Genomic DNA, 21,778 nt, shown 5'->3' with positions numbered 1-21,778 from the left:
TTATCCCTTACTTGGACGATCTCCTGATAAGGGCAAGGTCCAGAGAACAGTTGGAGGTCTGAGTAGCACTATCTCAAGTAGTTCTACGACAGCACGGGTGGATTCTAAATATTCCAAAATCGCAGCTGTCTCCGACTACACGTCTGCTGTCCCTAGGGATGATTCTGGACACAGTCCAGAAAAAGGTGTTTCTCCCGGAGGAGAAAGCCAGGGAGTTATCCGAGCTAGTCAGGAACCTCCAAAAACCAGGAAAAGTGTCAGTGCATCATTGCACAAGGGTCCTGGGAAAAATGGTGGCTTCTTATGAAGCGATTCCATTCGGCAGATTTCACGCAAGAACTTTTCAGTGGGATCTGCTGGACAAATGGTCCGGATCGCATCTTCAGATGCATCAGCGGATAACCTTGTCTCCAAGGACAAGGGTGTCTCTTCTGTGGTGGCTGCAGAGTGCTCATCTACTAAAGGGCCACAGTTATGCATTCAGGACTGGGTCCTGGTGACCACGGATTCCAGCTTGAAAGGCTGGGGAGCTGTCACACAGGGAAAAAATTTCCAGGGAGTGTGATCAAGTCTGGGGACTTCTCTCCGCATAAATATACTGGAGCTAAGAGCAATTTACAATGCTCTAAGCTTAGCAAGACCTCTGCTTCAAGGTCAGCCGGTATTGATCCAGTGGGACAACATCACGGCAGTCGCCCACGTAAACAGACAGGGCGGCACAAGAAGCAGGAGGACAATGGCAGAAACTGCAAGGATTCTTCGCTGGGCGGAAAATCATGTGATAGCACTGTCAGCAGTTTTCATTCCGGGAGTGGACAACTGGGAAGCAGACTTCCTCAGCACGACCTCCACCCGGGAGAGTGGGGACTTCATCGAGAAGTTTTTTCCACATGATTGTGCACCGTTGGGAAAGACCAAAGGTGGACATGATGGCGTCCCGCCTGAACAAAAAACTGGACAGGTATTGCGCCAGGTCAAGAGACCCTCAGGCAATAGCTGTGGACGTTCTGGTAACACCATGGGTGTACCAGTCGGTGTATGTGTTCCCTCCTCTGCTTATCATACCAAAGGTACTGAGAATTATAAGACGTAGAGGAGTAAGAACTATACTCGTGGCTCCGGATGGGCCAAGAAGGACTTGGTACCCGGAACTTCAAGAGATGCTCACAGAGGACCCAGGGCCTCTGCCGATAAGAAGGGACTTGCTTCAGCAAGTACCATGTCTGTTCCAAGACTTACCGCGGCTGCGTTTGACGGCATGGCGGTTGAACGCCGGATCCTAAGGGAAAAAGGCATTCCGGAAGAGGTCATTCCTACCCTGGTCAAAGCCAGGAAGGAGGTGACCGCACAACATTATCACCACATGTGGCGAAAATATGTTGCGTGGTGTGAGGCCAGGAAGGCCCCACGAAGAAATTTCAACTCGGTCGATTCCTGCATTTCCTGCAAACAGGAGTGTCTATGGGCCTCAAATTGGGGTCCATTAAGGTTCAAATTTCGGCCCTGTCGATTTTCTTCCAGAAGAATTGGCTTCAGTTCCTGAAGTCCAGAAATTTGACAAGGGAGTACAGCATATACAACCCCCTTTTGTGCCTCCAGTGGCACTGTGGGATCTCAACGTAGTCCTGGGATTCCTCAAATCACGTTGGTTTAAACCGCTCAAATCTGTGGATTTGAAATATCTCACATGGAAAGTGACCATGATGTTGGCCCTGGCCTCGGCCAGGCGAGTGTCAGAATTGGCGGCTTTGTCTCACAAAAGCCCATATCTGATTGTCCATTCGGACAGGGCAGAGCTGCGGACTCGTCCCCAGTTTCTCCCTAAGGTGGTGTCAGCGTTTCATCTGAACCAGCTTATTGTGGTACCTGCGGCTACTAGAGACTTGGAGGACTCCAAGTTGCTAGATGTTGTCAGGGCCCTGAAAATATAGATTTCCAGGACGGCTTGAGTCAGGAAAACTGACTTGCTGTTATCCTGTATGCACCCAAAAAAACTGGGTGCTCTTGCTTCTAAGCAGACGATTGCTAGTTGAATGTGTAGTACAATTCAGCTTGCACATTCTGTGGCAGGACTGCCACAGCCAAAATATATAAATGCCCATTCCACAAAGAAGGTGGGCTCATCTTGGGCGACTGCCCGAGGGGTCTCGGCTTTACAACTTTGCCGAGCTGCTACTTGGTCAGGGGCACACCCTGGCTGAGGAGGACCTGGAGTTCTCTCACTCGGTGCTGCAGAGTCATCCGCACTCTCCCGCCCGTTTGGGAGCTTTGGTATAATCCCCATGGTCCTGACGGAGTCCCCAGCATCCACTTAGGACGTCAGAGAAAATAAGATTTTACTTACCGATAAATCTATTTCTCGTAGTCCGTAGTGGATGCTGGGCGCCCATCCCAAGTGCGGATTGTCTGCAATACTTGTACATAGTTATTGTTACAAGAAAATCGGGTTGTTATTGTTGTGAGCCGTCTGTTCAGAGGCTCCTACGTTTGTCATACTGTTAACTGGGTTTAGATCACAAGTTATACGGTGTGATTGGTGTGGCTGGTATGAGTCTTACCCGGGATTCAATATCCTTCCTTATTGTGTACGCTCGTCCGGGCACAGTATCCTAACTGAGGCTTGGAGGAGGGTCATAGGGGGAGGAGCCAGTACACACCACCTGATCCTAAAGCTTTAGTTTTGTGCCCTGTCTCCTGCGGAGCCGCTAATCCCCATGGTCCTGACGGAGTCCCCAGCATCCACTACGGACTACGAGAAATAGATTTATCGGTAAGTAAAATCTTATTTTTTTAAAAACAAACTTAACAGCAGAGTGGGGTGGTGGGGTACAGAAATAAAATGGGGAGGAGGTAGGGGGGAGATGCTGTGCACGCCCAAATGGAGCAACACTTGAATTGCTCCATTGGGCACCATCAAGTGGCTGTTATCACGCAAAACACTTGAATTTCCCCCACAGAGGTGAGGAGCAGCATTAGCCTTTTATTATATAGGCTATATTGTTATTCTCTGCACTTATTTAATAAGGATTTCAATTTATAATATAATTTAGGATTTCATTTTATAATATAAAAAAATATTTTTCTTTTATGTTTAACGAACCTATCAGGAATGTGGGCAGATGTATTAAGCCTGGAGAAGTGATAAAGAAGTGATAAGTGGAAGGTGATAACGCACCAGCCAATCATTACAGATTTGAAAAGCTGACTGGCTGGTGCATTATCACCTTGTACTTATCACTGCTTTATCACTACTTTAGCCCTTCTCCAGGCTTAATACATCTGCCCCAATGTTTCCTATTGGTAGCCAAGACAAATTAGGCCCCATCCACACACCATACCCTGAGCCACACATGCTGTGCTCATTTTGCCTAAAAATGTAATATACAGTGCATCCAGAAAGTATTCACAGCGCTTCACTTTTTTTACATTTTGTTATGTTACAGCCATATTCCAAAATGGAATAAATTAATTTTTCCCTCAAAATTCTACACACAATACCCCATAATGACAACGTGAAAAAAGTTTTTGGGAGATTTTTGCAAATTTATTAAAAATAAAAATAAATAAAAAAATCACATGTACATAAGTATTCACAGCCTTTGCTCAATACTTTGTTGATGCACCTTTGGCAGCAATTACAGCCTCAAGTCTTTTTGAATATGATGCCACAAGCTTGGCACACCTATCTTTTGGCAGTTTCGCCCATTCCTTTTTGCAGAACCTCTCAAGCTCCATCAGGTTGGATGGGAAGCATCAGTGCACAGCCATTTTCAGATCTCTCCAGAGATGTTCAATTGGATTCAAGTCTGGGCTCTGGCTGGGCCACTCAAGGACATTCAAAGAATTGCCATGAATCCACTCCTTTGATATCTTGGCTGTGAGCTTAGGGTCGTTGTCCTGCTGAAGATGAACTGTTGCCCCAGTCTGAGGTCAAGTGCGCTCTGGAGCAGGTTTTCATCCAGGATGTTTTTGTACATTGCTGCATTCATCTTTCCCTCTATCTTGACTAGTCTCCCAGTTCCTGCTGCTGAAAAACATCCCCACAGCATGATGCTGCCACCACCATGCTTTACTGTAGGGATGGTATTGGCCTGGTGATGAGCGGTGCCTGGTTTCCTCCAAACATGACGCCTGGCATTCACGCCAAAGAGTTCAATATTTGTCTCATCAGACCAGAGAATTTTGTTTCTCATGGTCTTAGAGTCCTTCAGGTGCATTTTGTCAAACTCCAGGCGGGCTGCCATGTGCTTTTTACTAAGGAGTGGCTTCGGTCTGGCCACTCTACCATACAGGCCTGATTGGTGGATTGCTGCAAAGATGGTTGTCTTTCTGGAAGGTTCTCCTCTCTCCATAGAGGAATGGTGTAGCTCTGACAGAGTGACCATCGGTTTCTTGGTCACCTCCCTGACTAGGGACCTTCTCCCCCGATTGCTCAGTTTAGACGGCTGGCCAGCTCTAGGAAGAGTCCTGGTGGTTCCGAACTTCTTCCATTTATGGATGATGGAGGCCACTGTGCTCATTGGGTCCTTCAAAGCAGCAGATATTGTTCTGTACCCTTCCCCAGATTTGTGCCTTGAGACAATCCTGTCTCGGAGGTCTACAGACAATTCCTTTGACTTCATGCTTGGTTTGTGCTCAGACATGCCCTGACAAGTGTAAGACCTTATATAGACAGGTGTGTGCCTTTCCAAATCATGCCCAATCAACTGAATTTACCACAGCTGGACTCCAGTCAAGCTATAGGAACATCTCAAGGATGATCAGTGGAAACAGGATGCACCTGAGCTCAATTTTGAGCTTCATGCAGAGGCTGTGAATACTTATGTACATGTGATTTCTTAGTTTATTATTTTTAATAAATTTGCAAAAATCTCAAAAAAACTTTTTTCATGTTGTCACTATGGGGTATTGTGTGTAGAATTTTGAGGGAAAAATTAGTCCATTTTGGAATAAGGCTGTAACATATCAAAATGTGGAAAAAATGAAGCGCTGTGAATACTTTCCGGATGTACTGTATCCCCCTCCACCTCTTTTCCCTCATTCCTCACGGTTTTTCCCTCCTTTCCTCTTTTTCAGTCTGTGTTCTGTCTATCCTCTTTGTATCTTCTCAGGATGCCTTGTCTATTGGGTATCCGGACTCCAGGTCGACACCAATTAGGTCCACACCACTTTGATCGACACCAATTGGTCGACACACCTGAGGTCGACACCTGAAATAGGCCAACATTGACAAAAGGTCGACATGAACACGGTCGACATGGAAAAAGGTCGACATGAGTTTTTCACAATTCCCCCCCCCCCCCATTTTTTTAAAACTTTGCCATACTTAATGATTTCCGTGGACTACGATTGGGAATTGTAATCTTGCCTGAAGCATGTCGAGCGAGGCGAGCCATGCGAGGGGACACGGTGCGCTAATTGGGGTTCCCGGTCACATTACGGAGAAAACTACACCAAAAAAACATAAAAAACTCACGTCAACCTTTTTACATGTCGACCTTGTTCATGTTGACCTTTTGTCCATGTCGACCCAAGGTGTGTCGGCCAATTGGTGACGACCCGGAGTCCCAGACCCGTCTATTGTATACTGCTTTTGGTCCTTTTGTTTCTCTAACGTCCTAAGTGGATGCTGGGGACTCCGTCAGGACCATGGGGAATAGCGGCTCCGCAGGAGACAGGGCACAAAAATAAAGCTTTAGGATTAGGTGGTGTGTACTGGCTCCTCCCCCTATGACCCTCCTCCAAGCCTCAGTTAGGTTTTTGTGCCCGTCCGAGCAGGGTGCAATCTAGGTGGCTCTCCTAAAGAGCTGCTTAGAAAAAGTTTTTAGGTTTTTTATTTTCAGTGAGTCCTGCTGGCAACAGGCTCACTGCATCGAGGGACTTAGGGGAGAGAATTTCAACTCACTTGCGTGCAGGATGGATTGGATTCTTAGGCTACTGGACACCATTAGCTCCAGAGGGAGTCGGAACACAGGTCTCACCCTGGGGTTCGTCCCGGAGCCGCGCCGCCGACCCCCCTTACAGATGCTGAAGATTGAAGGTCCGGAAACAGGCGGCAGAAGGCTCTTCAGTCTTCATGAAGGTAGCGCACAGCACTGCAGCTGTGCGCCATTGTTGTCACACACTTCACACCAAGCGGTCACGGAGGGTGCAGGGCGCTGCTGGGGGCGCCCTGGGCAGCAATATTTAATACCTTTATGGCAAAAGAATACATCACATATAGCCATTGAGGCTATATGTATGTATTTAACCCATGCCAGATATCTAAAACTCCGGGAGAAAAGCCCGCCGAAATAGGGGGCGGGGCTTATTCTCCTCAGCACACAGCGCCATTTTCCTGCTCAGCTCCGCTGTGAGGAAGGCTCCCAGGACTCTCCCCTGCACTGCACTACAGAAACAGGGTAAAACAGAGAGGGGGGGCATTTTTGGGCGATATTTTGATATATTTAAGCTGCTATAAGGAACAACACTTATATAAGGTTGTTCCCATATATATTATAGCGCTTGGGTGTGTGCTGGCAAACTCTCCCTCTGTCTCCCCAAAGGGCTAGTGGGGTCCTGTCTTCGATAAGAGCATTCCCTGTGTGTCTGCTGTGTGTCGGTACGTGTGTGTCGACATGTATGAGGACGATGTTGGTGTGGAGGCAGAGCAATTGCCGATAATGGTGATGTCACCCCCCAGGGAGTCGACACCGGAATGGATGGCTTTGTTTATGGAATTACGTGATAATGTCAGCACATTACAAAAATCAGTTGACGACATGAGACGGCCGGCAAACCAGTTAGTACCTGCCCAGGCGTCTCAGACACCGTCAGGGGCTGTAAAGCGCCCTTTACCTCAGTCGGTCGACACAGACCCAGACACAGACACTGAATCTAGTGTCGACGGTGATGAAACAAACGTATTTTCAAGTAGGGCCACACGTTATATGATCACGGCAATGAAGGAGGCTTTGCATATCTCTGATACTGCAAGTACCACAAAAAGGGGTATTATGTGGGGGGTGAAAAAACTACCTGTAGTTTTTCCTGAATCAGAGGAATTAAATGATGTATGTGATGAAGCGTGGGTTAACCCAGATAGAAAAGTGCTAATTTCAAAAAAGTTATTAGCATTATACCCTTTCCCGCCAGAGGTTAGGGCGCGCTGGGAAACACCCCCTAGGGTGGATAAGGCGCTCACACGCTTATCAAAACAAGTGGCGTTACCGTCTCCTGATACGGCCGCCCTCAGGGATCCAGCTGATAGGAGACTGGAAACTACCCTAAAAAGTATATACACACATACTGGTGTTATACTGCGACCAGCCATCGCCTCAGCCTGGATGTGCAGTGCTGGGGTCGTCTGGTTGGATTCCCTGACTGAAAATATTGATACCCTGGATAGGGACAGTATTTTATTGACTATAGAGCAATTAAAGGATGCTTTCCTTTATATGCGAGATGCTCAGAGAGATATTTGCACTCTGGCATCGAGAGTAAATGCGATGTCCATATCTGCCAGAAGGACTTTATGGACGCGACAGTGGTCAGGTGATGCGGATTCCAAACGACATATGGAAGTATTGCCGTATAAAGGGGAGGAATTATTTGGCGTCGGTCTATCGGATCTGGTGGCCACGGCAACTGCCGGAAAATCCACCTTTTTACCTCAGACCCCCTCCCAACAGAAAAAGACACCGTCTTTTCAGCCGCAGTCCTTTCGGTCCTATAAGAACAAGCGGACAAAAGGACAGTCATATCTGCCTCGGGGCAGAGGAAGGGGTAAGAGAGGGCAGCAAGCAGCCCCTGCCCAGGAACAGAAGCCCTCTCAGGGTTCTGCAAAGCCCTCAGCATGACGCTGGGGCCTTACAAGCGGACTCAGGAGCGGTGGGGGGTCGACTCAAGAATTTCAGCGCACAGTGGGCTTGCTCACAGGTGGACCCCTGGATCCTGCAGGTAGTATCTCAGGGTTACAGGTTGGAATTCGAGAAGTCTCCCCCTCGCAGGTTCCTAAAGTCTGCTTTGCCAACGTCTCCCTCAGACAGGGCGACGGTATTGGAAGCCATTCACATGCTGTTTTCTCAGCAGGTGATAGTCAAGGTACCCCTCCTACAACAGGGAAAGGGGTATTACTCCACGCTATTTGTGGTACCGAAGCCGGACGGCTCGGTAAGACCTATTCTAAATCTGAAATCTTTGAACCTGTACATACAAAAATTCAAGTTCAAGATGGAGTCACTCAGAGCAGTGATAGCGAATCTGGAAGAAGGGGACTTTATGGTGTCCCTGGACATAAAGGATGCTTACCTGCATGTCCCAATTTGCCCTTCACATCAAGGGTACCTCAGGTTCGTGGTGCAAAACTGTCATTATCAGTTTCAGACGCTGCCGTTTGGATTGTCCACGGCACCTCGGGTCTTTACCAAGGTAATGGCCGAAATGATGATTCTTCTGCGAAGAAGAGGCGTATTAATTATCCCTTACTTGGACGATCTCCTGATAAGGGCAAGGTCCAGAGAACAGCTGGAGGACGGAGTAGCACTAACCCGACTAGTGCTGCAACAACACGGGTGGATTCTGAATTTTCCAAAATCTCAGTTGACCCCGACGACACGTCTGCTGTTCCTGGGAATGATTCTGGACACGGTTCAGAAAAAGGTGTTTCTTCCGGAGGAGAAAGCCAGGGAGTTATCCGAACTTGTCAGGAACCTCCTAAAACCAGGGAAAGTGTCTGTGCATCAATGCACAAGAGTCCTGGGAAAGATGGTGGCTTCTTACGAAGCGATTCCATTCGGCAGATTCCACGCACGAACTTTTCAGTGGGATCTGCTGGACAAATGGTCCGGATCACATCTGCAGATGCATCAGCGGATAACCTTATCGCCACGGACAAGGGTGTCTCTTCTGTGGTGGTTGCAGAGTGCTCATCTGTTAGAGGGCCGCAGATTCGGCATACAGGACTGGGTCCTGGTGACCACGGATGCCAGTCTGAGAGGCTGGGGAGCGGTCACACAGGGAAGAAACTTCCAGGGAGTATGGTCAAGCCTGGAGATGTCTCTTCACATAAATATACTGGAGCTAAGAGCGATTTACAATGCTCTAAGTCTGGCAAAACCCCTGCTTCAGGGTCAGCCGGTGTTGATCCAGTCGGACAACATCACGGCAGTCGCCCACGTAAACAGACAGGGCGGCACAAGAAGCAGGACAGCAATGGCAGAAGCTGCAAGGATTCTTCGCTGGGCGGAAGATCATGTGATAGCACTGTCAGCAGTATTCATTCCGGGAGTGGACAACTGGGAAGCAGACTTCCTCAGCAGACACGATCTACACCCGGGAGAGTGGGGACTTCATCCAGAAGTCTTCCACATGATTGTGAACCGTTGGGAAAAACCAATGGTGGATATGATGGCGTCCCGCCTCAACAAAAAACTGGACAGGTATTGCGCCAGGTCAAGAGACCCTCAGGCAATAGCTGTGGACGCTCTGGTAACACCGTGGGTGTTCCAGTCAGTGTATGTGTTCCCTCCTCTGCCTCTCATACCAAAAGTACTGAGAATTATACGGCAAAAGGGAGTAAGAACGATACTAGTGGCTCCGGATTGAACTTGGTACCCGGAACTTCAAGAGATGCTCACGGAGGATCCGTGGCCTCTACCTCTAAGACGGGACCTGCTTCAGCAGGGACCGTGTCTATTCCAAGACTTACCGCGGCTGCGTTTGACGGCATGGCGGTTGAACGCCGAATTCTAAGGGAAAAAGGCATTCCGGAAGAGGTCATTCCTACACTGGTAAAAGCCAGGAAGGAGGTGACTGCACAACATTATCACCGCATTTGGAGAAAATATGTTGCGTGGTGTGAGGCCAGGAAGGCCCCCACGGAGGAATTTCAACTGGGTCGATTCCTACATTTCCTGCAAACAGGATTGTCTATGGGCCTCAAATTGGGGTCCATTAAGGTTCAAATTTCGGCCCTGTCGATTTTCTTCCAGAAAGAATTGGCTTCAGTTCCTGAAGTCCAGACTTTTGTAAAAGGAGTACTACATATACAGCCCCCGGTTGTGCCCCCAGTGGCACCGTGGGATCTTAATGTAGTCTTGGATTTTCTCAAATCCCATTGGTTTGAGCCGCTCAAATCGGTGGAGTTGAAGTATCTTACATGGAAAGTAACCATGCTACTGGCCCTGGCTTCAGCCAGGAGAGTATCAGAATTGGCGGCTTTATCATATAAGAGCCCATATCTGATTTTCCATACGGACAGGGCAGAACTGCGGACGCGTCCTCATTTTCTGCCTAAGGTGGTGTCAGCGTTTCACCTGAACCAGCCTATTGTGGGGCCTGCGGCTACTAACGATTTGGAGGATTCCAAGTTGTTGGACGTGGTCCGGGCATTGAAAATATATATTTCAAGAATGGCGGGAGTCAGAAAGTCTGACTCACTGTTTATATTGTATGCACCCAACAAGATGGGTGCTCCTGCTTCTAAGCAGACGATTGCTCGTTGGATTTGTAGCACAATTCAACTTGCACATTCTGTGGCAGGCTTGCCACAACCTAAATCTGTCAAGGCCCATTCCACAAGGAAAGTGGGCTCATCCTGGGCGGCTGCCCGGGGGGTCTCGGCATTACAACTCTGCCGAGCTGCTACTTGGTCAGGGGCAAACACGTTTGCAAAATTCTACAAATTTGATACCCTGGCTGAGGAGGACCTTGAGTTCTCTCATTCGGTGCTGCAGAGTCATCCGCACTCTCCCGCCCGTTTGGGAGCTTTGGTATAATCCCCATGGTCCTGACGGAGTCCCCAGCATCCACTTAGAACGTTAGAGAAAATAAGAATTTACTTACCGATAATTCTATTTCTCGTAGTCCGTAGTGAATGCTGGGTGCCCATCCCAAGTGCGGATTGTCTGCAATACTTGTACATAGTTATTGTTACAAACAAATTCGGGTTGTTATTGTTGTAAGCCGTCTGTTCAGAGGCTCCTACGTTTGTCATACTGTTAACTGGGTTCAGATCACAAGTTATATGGTGTGATTGGTGTGGCTGGTATGAGTCTTACCCGGGATTCAATATCCTTCCTTATTGTGTACGCTCGTCCGGGCACAGTATCCTAACTGAGGCTTGGAGGAGGGTCATAGGGGGAGGAGCCAGTACACACCACCTAATCCTAAAGCTTTATTTTTGTGCCCTGTCTCCTGCGGAGCCGCTATTCCCCATGGTCCTGACGGAGTCCCCAGCATCCACTACGGACTACGAGAAATAGAATTATCGGTAAGTAAATTCTTATTTTTAGTACCATTGCTTCTCTCATTGATTTGTTTATCTTACCACAATGTGTTTGCCACAGTGCTGTTTTACTTCATTGTTTCCTATTGTCATATATAAACCTTAAATAGACAGTGCTATATACCTTTTCCCACAGACCATGCGCTAAACGATAATTAAAATAAAAGAAACCCCCTAAACAAAAAAATACTGCTCCCGGTATTGTTAGCGTATTTCAGCGTGAGCGGCATTTAGATGCAAATGGACGGGAACCGTTGTCATAGGGAGCCGTGATCCCTGTCATAGCCTCATATCTCTGGCAGAACACCAGCCGTTTACACTGCAGTTAACACGTAATAATCCCCCATGCCACATATATGAGCCATAAAACATACATTTTGTTAAAAAAAAAATGTTTTAAACTTTCATCCTTAAGATGATAATAGAAGACAGAAGATGAACACAAGTCGGCCATGTTTGCCTTAGTGTTGTGTCCATGGTGTTACACTCATTCTCCACTGAGCGCCAGTGTTCCTCAGGATTTAGCCAAGACAATGAATGGAACTAGTTCCCCTTAATTGTCAGGCAGCACATACTTCTACTGTACTCCAAAGCTTGGCCAATTATCTTCTACCTCTAACCTTTGTGTCACCAATCAGACAGACCCATTGTATTGATGTCTAATGGAGTCCCCTGTTTCACATTATTTATCAAAGCCGTGCTTTTAGTGTTTGTGGTCTTTCTCATAAGAGCCACATCTCAGATTGATCCTATTAAGTCTCTGAATTGATATCATAAAAGATTAAAGGGCTCAGTAATAATAGCTAAACTGATCATCAGCAACTAAATGCTTTGGAAATTGAGCAAATATTCATTCAGGTTTTTGGCTGTAAGTTTTCTTTTCTAGTGAAGTAACCTTCAGATGCGTAATGTAAGAGCTTGTCTTAGAACATTCATTTTACAGCATATTGTTGTCAGAACGTAACATCTTCATCCGCTTTGCTAATAGGTACTTGAATTGCTCCTGTATTTTGCGGCCATAATAATGTAGGCTAGTGGTTTCCCAGCTTTGTGCTGTGCGCCATGTTTATACAGATGTCAAGCGATTCATTTTCTGTGACGCACAAGACCACATCTTTTAAAAAATAGAACCAGGATCCTGGGTAAATATGAGTATCTTTGAAAGACAATGATAATTACGCTAATTTATGTAATACTTCATGTATACTTCCCATTGTATTACTTCAATTTAGTTGAATTCAGTTTTTTACGTTTTCTCAGACGGTATTTACATAGTAACCTAGTTAATGAGGTTGAAAAAAGACAACTTATCCAACGAGTTCTACCTGTATATAATTCTTACACTATTCTGTATTTAACTATAGTTTAACTATAATGACCATGATGAAGGTATGTTTCAAATCCTAACTAACAACTATAATTCGTGCTGTTTCTATAATGCATTCATTTTAAATGCTATATCCTTGGATACCTTTTACAGTTAGAGATTTATTTATTTATTTTTAAACTTATTGACTGAGTCGACCATTACTACCTTCTCTGGCAGAGAGTTCCAAATCCTTACTGCCCTTACTGTGAACAGTGATCGTACGGAGCCCCCCAAAAATGTGGGTCCCAGGGACCCCTCATTTTTAAAAATTGGGGTCCTACCTGTCCTTTTCTGGGTCCCATCGGAATGAAGGTTCTTAGGTTCTTACTAATCTATACACTATGCACCAGGTAGATCACATTATACACAATGCACCAGGTAGAGCACGTTATACAAACTGCACCAGGTAGAACACATTATACACAATGCACCAGGTAGAGAACTTTATACACATTGCGCCAGGTAGAGCACGTTATACACATTGCGCCAGGTAGAGCACGTTATACACATTGCACCAGCTAGAGCACTTATACGCATTGCACCAGGTTGGGCATGTTATACACAGTGCACCAGGTAGAGTACTTATACACATTGCACTAGGTAGAGCATGATATACACATTGTACCAGGTAGAGTACTTATACACATTGCACCAGGTAGAGCATGTTATACACACTGCACCAGGTAGAGCATGATATACACATTGCACCAGGTAGAGCACGTTATACACACTGCACCAGGTAGAACACATTATACACACTGCACCAGGTAGAGAACTTTATACACATTGCACCAGGTAGAGCACGTTATACACATTGCGCCAGGTAGAGCACGTTATACACATTGCACCAGGTAGAACACTTATACACATTGCATCAGGTAGAGCATGTTATACACAGTGCACCAGGTAGAGCACGTTATACACATTGCGCCAGGTAGAACACTTATACACATTGCACCAGGTAGAGCATGTTATACACATTGCGCCAGGTAGAGCACGTTATACACATTGCACCAGGTAGAACACTTATACACATTGCACCAGGTAGAGCATGTTATACACAGTGCACCAGGTAGAGTACTTATACACATTGCACTAGGTAGAGCACGTTATACACATTGCACCAGGTAGAGCACGTTATACACATTGCACCAGGTAGAGCATGTTATACACAGTGCACCAGGTAGAGTACTTATACACATTGCACTAGGTAGAGCATGTTATACACACTGCACCAGGTAGAGCATGTTATACACACTGCACCAGAAAGAGCATGATATACACATTGCACCAGCTAGAGCATGGTATACACATTGCACCAGGCAGAGCATGTAATACACATTGCAGCCTCAGCCCCTCAGTCGTCCCCCGCTGGAACCCACTACAGCAAGCCCATCCACTACCCCACACAGCCTGCTGCAGTGCGGGCACACATGCCGCTGATGGCACAGGACAGATGCACTCACCGTTGCGGAGGAGGGCACTGGTGGCGCTGTGCAGGGTGAGCGGGGCCAGTCTCTTTGTGCTGGCGGCGGAGCCCAGGGTCAGCGTGCAGTGAGGAGGAGACGGCGCTGTGCCGGGTGAGCAAGACCAGTGTCTTGGTGCTGGTGGCGGAGCCCAGGGTCAACACACAACGGGGAGGAGGATTCCAAGCATGCCGTACTGGCGTGGAGGGCAATGAAGGGAGACACTGCAGGCTATTGTTGAATGGAGACTACAGGAGGTAATTGGCTGGGGAAACAGCCAGTCACCTCCTGTGTGCCGCTGACTGGCTAGACGATGACACACAGATACAGATGAACGCATCCTGTGGGACCCGCTCATCTTCTAAACGTGGGTCACAGGTGGTTGTTTTGGGGTAAAATACGCGCCATAGCGCGTTTTTGCAATCACTGTGTGAAGAACCCTTTCCTACATTGGGTATGAAATTTTCTCTCTTCTAACCTCAGAGGATGTCCGCGTGTCCTGTGTAGAGATTTTTCAATAAACGTAATCCAGCTCTGCCCCCACACATATGCCCTACTCTGGCTCAGTTCACTTCTGATTGGAAAGTGAACTGGGCCGGAGTAGGGCATATGTGTGGAAGCAGAGCTAGATTAGGTGAGCCAAGTGTTCCTTCCTTGTTGGCGGACTTGTCCAGTTCTCTGCCAGCCACTGTAGCAGAGACCTGCGGTCCCCATAGCGGACCATATGACGTGGTGACTTCCAGCCTCATCACTACTTGGCTCAGTCCCAGTGACTCGCATACGGTGCATCATGTGATCCAGGTCTTCTACTGCAGCTAAGCCTGGTAGAGGATTGCACTAGTGATGGCCATGGACGGCTTTACCATTGATGGTCTATGGATTTATCTATAGGTAGAAAACCATTGATGGTGTAGCAGCGATGGCTGAGTAGTGCACATGTGCCGATTGTGGCCATCAGAACAGCCCTGCCAATGACAAAAAAACACTTGCCATAGGCCATAGACCACTGACGGTTGCAAAACCATTGGTGGTTGATGGCCACTCTTAGATTAGACAATGTATCTGCTAATGAGAAGGGGACAGTACAAGAAAAGGGTCAGGACAGGAAGAGGACAAGTCAGCTTACCACTACTGAACACCACACCCACTGTTTGAATAAAGTAAATGAAAATGACAGGCAAGAGGTATAGCAGGCAGGAGATGGTGGGGATGAATGGGGAGGGAGGGGTAGATAGCGGGGAGAATACTGTCGTTTGGAAAAGAGGGATAGTAGGGAAGATAATTAGTAGGTGGCCTTATGCGCACAGACATGGACAAGCATTGAACAAAGAAAAAAAACTGCATTACTATTTTGTTGTGAAGAAATACAATTTAATATTTAACTTTCAACAGCTATCTATTAAAAAAGGAGTAAGAAGCCATTGGCTTTGTATCTCATATGATTAGTATATGCTGTATAAAGTACGCTGTATAAAGTACCCAACCTTAACACGTTTCCACTTTATAAATAAAGCTGTCACTTACCTTGGTCGTTTCCTGTTTTACAGCTACTATCTCCCAAGCAAGTTTTCCACCTGTGACATCGAGGAGTACCATAAATTTCTGAACAGTGGCGGTGGCGCCTGCCTGTTTAATATGCCCTCCAAGGTATGTTTACTCTTGTTTGTGTGGTGCCCAGATGTATGGCTTCTGCCCCTCCAAATACAGAAAGGAATGTCACATATACATATGATTGCTGGGTGATGGCGATACAAGCTTTCTTAAGTTATTTGTTAGTTTTGCCACTATATGGTGCTACCAGATGAGCGGTTATTTATTGCACCTGCAGAAAAATAACAATCATTCCTCATATCATAAAATTAAAATCTGCAATAAAGTTTTCTGTGGAGAACAGTTTGGAGTTTGTATTTGTAATGTTTTCTAGCAAGTTTTTAAAGCAGCACTTTTTTTTATAAAGGCAATACCTGGCATTTATTGCCTTTAAAAAAAGATATGCTGTTTCACATCCTGAGGCAGTTCTGCCATATAGTAAATTTTCACATAATACAAAAACCCTGAATATAATACAAAGGTGAGGCAGCCATTTTGGGTCATCGGTTCCAAAGATTATCCATTCTACCTAAACAGGATCCAGGCAAGGCAGCCATTTTAGGTTTAGGTTTAGTTGCAGACAAATTTAGAATTGGGAAGGGAGCACATTACTATAGCAACTCTTAATCACTGTATAAAAAGTAAGCTGCCTAGTATTCGTATGCTACATGCAGAAGCAGACGGTATTTTCCCTGTAAGTGAACAAAGATTTGCATTTGCACCCATTGCATGGCAGCATGATTTGTCTAGATGCAAACTGTCCCCTATTACCCGGATCTACTTCTGATAATACGGCCCTTACTACAGTATTCTTTTTTTCCCCATATTTTATTTCCACTTAGTTCTCTGACTGTTATGTTTCTATCTTACTTATATTGATTTTATTCTTACAGCTTTTGGATCCTCCCGAGTGTGGCAATGGGTTTGTGGAAGCTGGGGAAGAATGTGATTGCGGCACTATTGCGGTACTAAATAATCAGCACATTGTACTGAAGGGATATAGTGAATAAATACTTATGGACAGGACTGGATTTGAAATAACGTAATACATTATAGTATTTCTGTGCAAATTGATTGACAGGGATCATTTGTGGGAGGTAACGGGAGTGGCGCCAAAAACGCAGGCCTGGTGCGCCCGTGTCAGGGGACTGCGATCCTGTAGGCAGCTCAGGCATCTTACTTGCTGCGGCTAAGTCCGATTATGGAATGATCTGCAAGCGATTCTACGTCTTTATACGCAGACGCTGGCATTTGCAAACCGCCAGTGGACGTCTTGGTACAAATCCTGGCGTCTGTGACATTTGCGTATTTTATCACATCAATGTCCTAATATCTATATATCTGTTGTCTCAATGATAGCTACATTCTTATCTTTTTGGTGTGTGTATTTTACCTTAAACAGTACTTTTTAAAGCAGAATTCATTAAAACTGGTAATACTGATGGTTTCCTAATGCAGCAATTCACAGTGATAGGAAACGTCAGTTTTTCTCACAAAAATATATAACTTTAAATAGAGTTATTCATCAGCATTATTATCACTTCAATATCATGTGTATCCCTAGATCTAGTCTTTAAAAGTATGTAATGAAACAGATAATAGTTTTGATGTTGCCCCAAATATAAATGTAATGAAATTTATAGGTCAATAAATGTATATTTGAGAACCTTTCGGATCACATTTATCATTGTTGATGATGATTGTTTTTCTAACTGCATATCTGATATTTTCCTATATACCAGAGTGTCTTTATTTAAACCATGTAATTATTCCAGTATACACTACCATTCATTTTAGAACACCCCAATTTTTCCAGTCTTTATTGAAATATAAGCAATTCAAATCCATTGAATAACCTGAAATTGTACAAAGGTCAGCAGGAAACTACTAGCGGTTAAACAAAAAAAGTTTAGCAAACACTTAAAAAAAATGTAAATGTCATTATTAAAACCAGCATTTTCAGGGAGCAAGTAATAAGTTAAGAACTTATAGCTGTTCTGCAGTAATAAGAGTCTTCCATGGCCATGAAGCACCACCATTGAATTATTGAAGACTGGAAGAAGGTTTTGTGGACCAATGGATCAACATTTTAAATTTTTGGTTCATCATGCAGGGTAATTTACACCATCCAGTAGTGAAAGGTTGGTTCCTCATGTTATTGTGGCTTGTAAAAGATGCTCCTTGGTGTGTTTAAGCCCAACATTTAAAAGGACAGTGCTTGTAATAGCAAAACACCCACATGTGAGGCTCTTTTGCTGGATACTGAGTTGGCAACCAGTGACTGGCACCCTGAAACAAAAGGGCCACACAGCATTTTGCAGCACAGTGTAATACCCTCTGGTCTAGTTGATCAAGGATTCATCCTACAGCAATGTTATGACCAAAAACATATCACTAGGCTATATCAGAACAGGTTGGGTTTGGGAGACCGGCAGCCTGAATACCGACACCGGCATCCCGACCGGGGTAACAAACTAACCCTACCCCTGACCCTCCCTTACAACAGTCTAAACCTAACCCTCCCCCTCCCCACAGCCTATCCTTAACCCTTACCCCCGCAGCCTAACCCTCCCCGGCATACTAACGTTCGGGATTACTGCTGTCGGGATTACGGCATCGGCATTCTGACAGGTGTTAGGATTCCGGCGCTGGTCTCCTGTGCATTAGGATGCCAACTACATCCCCAGAACTAACTTCAAGGTAAAGCACAAGGCAGTAGGCTTCAAATCATGGAATGGCTAGCACAGTATCAGGACTTACATCACATCAAGCTGGTTTGGGGTGAACTGGACAGAAGGGTGGAAGCAAAGAAACCTACAAATAGAATACATTTGCGGGAGCTTATGCAAGTATTGGGGAGAACATTACAAAATATATCTGATGTCCAGTGTAGAATTACTGCCACACGATTGTTCAACATTTATATCTGCATAAGGTGGCTACTTTGATGAGTCAAAAACTTTGATTACATTTTGTTAAAATGATTCTTTGATGTATTTTATGTCTCCACAATTGTTTGTTTATTCTTTATTCTTCTTTCCTTTCAGATTACATTGAGACATAAAATGGAAAAACTGGGGTGTTCTAAAACTTTTGACCTGTAGTGTGTTGTTTTTGGCATAGGTGAATTAAACGGTATATTGCACCGGAAAGGTCACAGTTACTTAAATCCTTACTTTTCCATATACAGTATGTCCCCATTTATCCCAAAATACAGTTGTGTTGATTACAGAATGGCAAGTTGTACTTGTTACGCAATTATGGCAACCTCTTATTTTGAGCCTTAAATCACTTTTTTTAATATACAGGGTGATTCAAAAGTCGCAGTACACCCTTTTGTTCCAAAAACTGTGCTGGCGATGGGAAAATGGAGTTAGATTCAAGATGGACGATTTCAAGATGGCGCCCATGTTCAGTATATACCCTAAAAGATAGCCCACCTCACCCTATTCAGTTTTCCAATTTCCTGCACAGTTTTAGAAACAAAAGGGTGTACTGCGACTTTTGAATAACCCAGTAGTCAAGAGATATCAATGGTTCTCTAGCTTTATCCTTCAATACATAGTTAAATATGTGCCTTTTGCACCTTCTATTATATTTATAAGTGCGGGAAGCGGTTAAAATGGCGCCATTCGTGATCCCGGTGGTCACAATACAGACGCCGAAACTCCGATGGGCGGTGAAATTCCGCCGCTGGAATACCGGCGACGTAGGCTATTCTCCCTCTGTGGGTGTCCCCGACACCCATAGAGGGTGAATATAACCTGTGGCGAGCCACCGTGCCCACAAGGGGCTTTCTAGCGCTCGCTCCGTTGCTGGCATTCTGGCGGACGGGATCCTGTTGTCGGGATCATGACAGCCGGTATCCCGGTCGCCGGCAAATCGTACGTATCCCGGCTTCCATATCCTTCAGTACATCTTAGGGTCTTATGGTTCCCCAGCTCTATTAGGATTGAACATTTTCTACGTTTGGAAGCACGATGCTGAAAATATGATGCTGGGATTAAAGCACCTCTGTGACAAAATGCTATGACAGTTTGAAACGATGATCCACTTGTAACGGAATTGTTCTTGTGTTCCGCAGGAGTGTGCAGCAGAGGGAGGGGACTGTTGCAAGAAGTGCATGTTAACGGAGGGCTCGCAGTGCAGTGACGGCCTGTGTTGTTCAGAGTGCAAGGTAAAACAACATGTCCTGAGTGAAGTCTACAGTGGTTCATAAAGGGAACAGGCATGATTAAAGATTTCACAAAGAATCAGTTCTGGAGACACATTCAGAAGGTCCATATAAATCCAGGTTTGGGGCAATTCCTGTGACCCAAATATGACATAGGGGCTAATTCAGGTTGTATCGCAAATCGTGATCCACCCGGAATTATTGCGGGAATGCCGCAGGCACATGTGCAGCGGGCCCTACTGTGCATGCTTCCGCATCTTCTGCGGGGGGGGGGGGGGGCGCAGAAAATGCGGTTGCCTCTGCCTGTCAATCAGGCAGAGGCGGTCGCGGGGCGGCAACACTCCGTTTTCAGGGAGAAAATGGAGGGTTGCGGGGGCGTGGCAACCCTGCGCCGGCAGGAGTCAAACTTAGTTTCTGCTGACAAGCAGAAATTGCGAGGCAGTCGCAATTTCTGCTTGTAGCGGGGGGGGAGGCGCCGGTCAGCATGCATGCGTGCAAAAGGATAGCAAATTCTGCTGATTAGCAGAATTTGCTATCCTTACTGAATTAGGCCCATAATCTGCACATTATATTAATATGCATCTGTCAAATGGTTTTTGGATCAAGTTCTGCAGATCTCTAGTGAGATTAGCAATCAGTGTATTTGCACCCCTTCCAGCCATTATAAAGTGTTATATTTATCCCTGAGACATACAGTATATTCAATGGCCATGCAATCATCCTTGTCACTCTGCACAAAAGGATCACTGTCCAATTTGGCAACACGTGTACATGACCACATGAGACGAGATTCAGGCTATTTGGCAGTCTTGCTAGGTGTTATTATCACTTCTGCTCTAGAGCCTGTTATTGTTCATATTCTACACTCACAGTAATATCTCTATGATACCCAGTAGCGATCCAATGTATTTGCATATATATTGCAATGACCCATCTACTTTACAGTGTCATTATTTGTGATTTAATATCATTACCTATAAGTGAATAGTTTTTTTTATGTTATATTTGTCAGTAACTTTTTCTTCTATAACTCAACTTCTCTTGAAGTTTAACCCTAAAGAAATGCTGTGTCGAGAAGCAGTGAATGACTGTGATATCCCAGAGATGTGTACTGGAAATTCCAGCCAGGTAACATGATATGATTCCATTTAATATATGTGGTGCTTTATAATGAGAGTTATGGGCGACAAATCACTAATGACCACATTTTTGCATTGTCAGGGTCATTCAGGTGCGGTTGGTTTAGCTCAAACCACCCACCATGAGGCGGCTTTCGTCACCCCTGGTGCCGTGCAAACCGCCCGTAGCAACAGTAGCCAGGAAATCTCTGTCCTATGACGGGGATGCCTAGCATCTGCCCACCCCCAAAATGGCGGCGACACACCTCCGTTTTCACAAACGGAGACCGTTGCCGCCCAGTCCCCGCCACCAAAAAGACATCAGACTGTCAATTAATGTCTACAGGGTCCGTTTGTACCCTTTTAATGGCAAGCTGGCTTCAAGTTGCATTTGACTGGCTGCCAAATTTGACAAAAAATATTCCAACCCATTAATAGCTGTTTAGTGCTTTTAAAAAAAGGAAAAGAAACCCTCAGGCACTGACAATATTCACCTCCAAGTGTTATGTCACATTAAATTAACTGCTCTAGCAATTTGTGTTACAGTAGCTCTTATGTGGGATTGGACCAGACGAGCTAGCCTTCACTCCCCACATGCATCAATGAGCCTTGGACGCCCATGGTACTAACCACTGCATGCTGGGAACACCCCACAAGACCTGCTTCATGCCCCACAAGACCTACTGTTTTGGAGATGCTCTTACTCGATCATTTAGCATCATAATTTGGCCCTGGGTGGTCATTCTGAGTTGTTCGCTCACTGCCGATTTTCGCAGTGCAGTGATTAAGTGGGAA

The 21,778-nt window shown here is 45.6% G+C and overlaps 1 protein-coding gene across 7 annotated transcripts in view; it reads left to right on the top strand.

Annotated features, from left to right (window-relative positions):
- Positions 1-21,778, top strand: part of ADAM22 (ADAM metallopeptidase domain 22) — a 500,813-nt gene that overhangs the window by 380,316 nt on the left and 98,719 nt on the right. For all 7 annotated transcript variants that reach the window (XM_063921513.1, XM_063921518.1, XM_063921515.1 and 4 more), the window contains exons 15-18: positions 15,649-15,748; positions 16,585-16,656; positions 19,776-19,868; positions 20,913-20,993. In XM_063921513.1, the coding sequence (XP_063777583.1) occupies positions 15,649-15,748; positions 16,585-16,656; positions 19,776-19,868; positions 20,913-20,993 (346 nt within the window). The remainder of the gene's footprint in view (positions 1-15,648; positions 15,749-16,584; positions 16,657-19,775; positions 19,869-20,912; positions 20,994-21,778) is intronic.

This window comes from Pseudophryne corroboree, chromosome 5 (genome assembly GCF_028390025.1).
Source record: "Pseudophryne corroboree isolate aPseCor3 chromosome 5, aPseCor3.hap2, whole genome shotgun sequence".
NCBI classification, from domain to species: Eukaryota; Metazoa; Chordata; class Amphibia; order Anura; family Myobatrachidae; genus Pseudophryne; species Pseudophryne corroboree.
This window is presented reverse-complemented; position numbering and strand designations above follow the sequence as displayed.